The 6032-nt window shown below is 40.0% G+C and overlaps 1 protein-coding gene across 1 annotated transcript; it reads right to left on the bottom strand.

Annotated features, from left to right (window-relative positions):
• Positions 1 to 2010: 2010 nt before the first annotated feature.
• LOC141587811 (uncharacterized) lies at positions 2011 to 2823 on the bottom strand. Its single transcript, XM_074409279.1, has one exon. It carries the CDS (start codon positions 2821 to 2823, stop codon positions 2011 to 2013), a length of 813 nt encoding a protein of 270 aa, XP_074265380.1.
• Positions 2824 to 6032: the final 3209 nt, after the last annotated feature.

The following is a 6032-nucleotide window of genomic DNA, read 5'->3' on the forward strand; positions in this document are numbered from 1 at the left end:
GAAAGATATTTTCGGACAATTTTTTTCTTCTGAAAAACGAGGGGTCAAAACGGGTCACTCGGGTCGGGTCAGTTTGGGTCGGGTCATTTCGGGCCTGTCACATATTTCGGGTCGGGTCACTTTCGGTTTTCGGGTCAATTTCGGGTGACCTGTTGTCGGGTCAATTCGGGTCGGGTCATTTTCGGGTATAGGTCATTTTAGGTCGGCTTGCTTTTGAGTTAATGGCTAAGCACTTAAGTTAATACTATTTTGATTAAGAAATACTATTTTGCAAATTTAACTATTTATTAGGGATTATTGTAACCAATGAAACTTTACTTTGATATATAAAGTATTAATATGAGTTAGTCCTAGTCGTTTCGGGTCATTTTAGGTCACTTCAAGTCATTTGGGATCAGGTCAGTTATGAGTCGGGTCTTTTCGGATTGGGTCACCTCGGGTCGGGTCAACATTGGGTCAGACAATGTTCGGGTCGGGTCTTAGTCGGGTCGGGTCAGTTCGGGTTTCGGGTCATATTCGGGTCAAGCAGGTTCGGGTTATTTTCGGGACTCGGGTCAGACTTTTCGGGTCGGGTCATTCGGGTCCGACCCATTTTGCCAGGTTCGTACACCTTAGAAAATAAAAAAAGTTAAGGAGTACAAGTGAGAATGTTACTCTTCCATCACCCATATGCGGGCACTTCCACGGAAAAAACTCATTGAAAACTGAACACAAAATCTCACTTTAGACGGACACTATCCGTCTAAAGTTATATATGGGTCAAATATGTCATCACTTTCATAATAGTGTTTTTCTAACGTGTGCCATAAGGGCACACATTAATAACATATATGTGGAAACAATAACTTCATAATCTCATTAATTATAGTAAAAATGAGTTTATTTTTGGATATCTCATAAGATTATTTTGTTATTATTTCCACATATAGGTTATTAACATGTGCCATTAGGACACACATTAGAAAAACCCTTCATAATATGACAAACAAGTGGGATGGTAGAGGCTATCTTATTATGAAAGTGGTGAGTCTGATGACATATTTAACCCGTCTATATCTTTTCACAGATATACCCATTTATAATGAGACTAATTGAAACTCCTCCAGACGAGAAACAAATGTAGATACCCGTCTTTCCTTAGAGCAAATGGAATTTTCACTATAGGTAAAGATTTCCAAATCAAAGTCAAGGTAAACTAGATGAGTCGAGTCATAGCTCTCACGTCCAGTATGCTGCTCCTTGAAAGATTAAAGCTTTTTGATTAAAGCTTTAGATACCCTTTTCCGATAATAGCCTCTCGGAAACATACTAAAGCTTTAGGTAACCATTATTTTTCAGTCTCCATTGTTAATCATGAAGCGTATAAGCAGCAACAACACACATATTTCTCTAACAGGCTCCTCATCTGTGTCGACCGATCGCAATGGTTTTGTAATCCTTACTGCATTTCGCTAAATAACTACGATCAGCCAACATAAGCTGTATTAAAAACTCAAGACAATACTATCAACAGCTACTAGTTGGACGACATTGAAAGCAAAAGGCTAAAAAAATAAGTATGCCTTATTTCACAAGTTTATTCGGTTACAATGATACGTCCAAATTGTACCCAAAACGAACATAAGTAGACTGATCTTTTACTAATGTTCTGTAAATATTATTGTCATTCGTAGTTCCTAACAATTTACTGAAGGGAATGCTGGAAACTGCAATCAAACTAGATCTCGATTGAAATGTAAATCTAAGAATCCATCACCATACTTTAAATTAGTCTCCTAAATTCCTAGATCAGACCGAAGACAAATTGTTCTCCTAAATTTTAGTTGATAAATGATTTAAACGCCACAATCGACTGTCATAAAAAGAGCCGCACACCAAAAAAGGATTTGCATCCGCAGATAATAGAATGTTTGTTTAGCTTAGTTGATAAAAAAATCGAGGCTGGTGCTCATCATCTAGGTTCAAAACCCGTGACTCCCTTCCTCATGCTAATAAAACAGCATTTGTTACTCAAGGTAAAGATGTCAAATCCTCGGCTCCGTATCCTTTGCACAACGCCAAGCTCTCCCAATACGTTTCCAAATTCAAATGACTGCTCATTTGTCTACCAAGACTCCGAACTTGGCAACTATCAATATTATACGAGTACTTTCCAGAGAGAAGACACCTTCCAGCATCACTCTCGCTATAGAACACGGGTGGTTCGTTTGGGCAATTAACCCAACTTAATGGTCCGGAAAACCATGGAGTCCACACCTCCTGTTTCATCACCCATATGCGCGCAGTTTGATACAGAGCACTGAAAACCGCAAGTGATTCCCCAAGACGAAACACAAACTTCTTCAATGCCCGTCTTTCCTCTGAAGTAAATGGGAGTTCCAAGTAGGTGAATTTTTCCAAATCAAAGTCAAGAGAAACGAGATGAGTTGATTCATAGTTATCAGGGTTATTTGGGTTCTTTTCGATCCAGTATGCTGCTCCTTGAAAGTTTAAAGCTTTTAATACAGTTGCTTGATGATAATTATGTGGATACATATGACCGAAGTACCAACAACTGATATTAAGGTCATGATTATTTCTCACTCTCCATTGTTGATCATTAAGCGTATAAACTGCAACACGTATATTTCTGACAGGCCCCGTCGTCCTAATTTCATCTTCTTCGAATGATATAGCAATGATTTTGTAATCCTTACTATCATTCGCGTATCCAAATAGAAACACAACAGGGCAGAACCATGGCTGACAAAGCGGACAAGGGGGAATTGCCAATGATTTTCTGATACAAGGGTTCCACAATCTCAATTCGTTCCAGCAACGCATCAAAAGCAGCCCATTACACTTCCTGATAAGCAATAAACTAGGTCGTTAAAATACTAGAATTAACTATCAAATTAACAATTTATAACCTAAACTTTGACTCTACTAACTTTAACTTAAAACAATAGCAAAGTGGAAGTAAAGGGTCGTACCCAAGAGAAGGGGATAAGACTAAAGCTTGAATTGTAAACTAATGGCTACTAAGCGGGTCTCTACTACTAATTAAGATGCTAATGACACTTTAAACTTAAGCAAAAGGGCACTAATCACAAACAATGGGTATTAACAAAGGTCAACAAGTAGAAAACATAGATGGAAAAAGATTGGTTTTGAGAAACAAACATGGAAATATGAGTAGAACTTGAATATCTTCCTATTGAGACAATTCTACAAACAACTAGTATGCAAGATTCAATATAAAGGGGGAATACTTGATGTAACTCTCTCTTAGTAACCCAACAATGACAAAGCTTGACTCTTTTATTCCTCTTTTACAATTTTCTACCCAATACTATCATCTCAAGATGTTGATACATGCAAATTAAACCATCCACACATACCCTTCAAGCTTAAGCAACAAATCATTAAACCATGAAAAGAGACTAAGCATGAGCATTAAGAATTTACCAAAAGATGAAGCTAGGATCAATTCCTCATGAGATTAAACCATACAAATGAGCAAAAGACAAGAACTTTCCTATTTGTTGTAAGAATCCTTTAAACCAAATCAACTAACAACAAATTTGCTTCAACAATCCCAACTAAATTAAACCATTTCATTAGGATTTGCACTAGTCAAGTAAATAACATGCAAGGATGGCCAACCCAAACATTCAATTACTCAACAAAAGAAATTAAGCACAAGGAAAGAACTTTAGATAAATAAAGAGAGGTTTAAGAGTCTTACAATTACCAAAGTTGGATACTTTGATCAAATTACATCAAGTAAGGGAAGAACTAGCCTTCCATAGTTTGCTTACAACCCAAAAACAAAGAAAGATTACAACTTGAATGCCAAATAAATTGTTCTTGCTTACTACAATTTTCTAGAGATTATTCAATGCTTAGGTGATAATTAGGTCTTCAAACATGAGGGGTATATATATGGGTGCACTCCTTTCTAGGTTAAAAGCCTCAAAGCAAGCCCAAAAACACGGAATATTTCCTTAAGCCCGTGTTTAAAACCAAAAATGCGCAGGCACCTCTGACGTAGGCGCAGGTGCGCAACTCGCGCAGTCGCGCACTTTCACTCGCGCAGCGCGCACCATCTCGGGAGTTCAGCTTCAAAATCTTCAAACTTTGCTTCCTTCTTTACTTTCCAAGTTTCACTCCTACTTCTTCAAGCTGGCTTCTAGGCTACATGGGAGCTCCTTGTGCTTGTCTTAACCTTTGAAGGGTGCCCTATGCCTCTCGGGTTCCGTTCATGAGGATCAATCGTCCGACCGAGGTGAATTACATAAGTTCAACCACATCAACCCCTATGCCAAGTGTTAGGAAAAGCATACTAAAAGACCCATATTAAAAGACACGAGGGTGATAAAATCACCCTCTTAGACCGACACAAAACAATGCTATCAAACTCCCCCACACTTAGACTTTTGCTAGTCCCGAGCAAAACCCGGAACAAGCAACCGTAAAGTCTACAAGAGGGTGTGGGAGGGAATGATCTCTCTTCCCTTTCCTCTTCCTTCTTATACCTCCCTCAAAACACAACCACCGATTAAAAAGAAAAGACATGACTCAAAGTGTTTGCACACACTCTTCACTCACTCACCCTCCTTATTTCTCCCTCAAACAAGACACGACACACCACCAACTCCGACTCATCAATCAATTCCACCCTTCTTATATCACCAAGGTAGTAATGGTCACTCTTGCCTTATCCCAAGGCAATAGCAAAGTGACCTCTCGTCCTCCTAACAATCACAACTCACCACTACTTATGACGCCCCCTTATCACTCCATATAAATGCAAGATCATGCTACTTGGTTGGCCAAACACCCTTAAGAATCAACAACTCAAGTAGCCAATCGGAAAAACCACCAATTTGAAGCAAATTTTTGTGATAAAAAAAAAGAAATTAAGTCCTAATCTAGCCTCCTTCCAAGACCCTCCTTATCACTCCCTTCTTATCCCTCCATCTTTTTGGTGTTACAATTTTCAATTTTTCAATTTTTTTTTTTTGGTGACAATCCCTCATTTTGCCTAAGGTGCCCTTTCGGGTTTTCACCTTAGCTTTTTCCTTACCTCTCATTGGTGGCTCGCAACTCGATTCTTCATTTTGCCCGGAATGCCCTTTCGGGTTTTCATTCCGTCCTCGGTCACCTTTCCCTATCTTGCCTAGGTGCCCACCCTTGTGGGTTTTCACCTAGCCGGGATTGTCATTTTTTTTTTTTTTTTTTTTTAACACACATTCAATGGAAAGAAATGTACATATATTACAATTTCAATCATCTTACTCCCCCACACTTAGATTCCACATTGTCCTCAATGTGGAGGAGTACCTTCATCCTCTCATGGTTGGTAGGTGGAGGGACCCGAGCCTTCCCCTTGCTCATTTGTCCTTTGATCTCTTCTTCTTCTTCCTCTTGCTTTCTTCACTCTCTTGGCCCTCTCATAGGCCTCCTCAACTTGAGGCTCGGAGATGGTTGGTTGGTAGGTGGGGTCATTTGGATTGAGGGTCATGCCGAAAAGGCCCCGGATAAGCCCAAAAGAATCCTCATGAGCTTGAGCATCTTCATAAGAGTCTTCAACATATTGGTGGTGCCGCTCATTTTGCACCGCGAATTGTTGAGATGCTTGCTCTCTCCATTCATTTTGGGCCTTCCACATGGCTTGTTGTTCTTCCATGTACTTGGCTTGTTGTTGTTGCCAAGCATAAGCCTCATCTTGCCTCTTAGCCATGTCTTGGAGCATCTTCATTTGGGCTCTTTCGGCCTCCGCACTCAACTTTTGATGCTCCATACTAGCAACCCTCCATTGATCCAAACTCTCAAGCCGTGGTGTTTGTTGTTGTTGCCACGCATAAGAGCTATCAACTCTCCCACTAATTGCCTCCAAAGTTCCCCGGGTCTCCGTGAAGTAATTAAACATTTGTTGTTGCCACGGGGCGATTGGTGGAGTAGAGCTTGTTCCCGCCTCAAACATTGGTGTGTCGTGTATGGGCGGGTCACGCTCTATGTTCCGAATCTCCCTCTCTTCGTCACTATCA

The sequence above is a fragment of the Silene latifolia genome, chromosome 6 (assembly GCF_048544455.1).
Source record: "Silene latifolia isolate original U9 population chromosome 6, ASM4854445v1, whole genome shotgun sequence".
NCBI lineage: Eukaryota > Viridiplantae > Streptophyta > Magnoliopsida > Caryophyllales > Caryophyllaceae > Silene > Silene latifolia.

Bases quoted from the DNA above. Each gene is read 5' to 3' on its own strand.
- LOC141587811 (XM_074409279.1), bottom strand. From the start codon at position 2,823: ATGCGTTGCTGGAACGAATTGAGATTGTGGAACCCTTGTATCAGAAAA.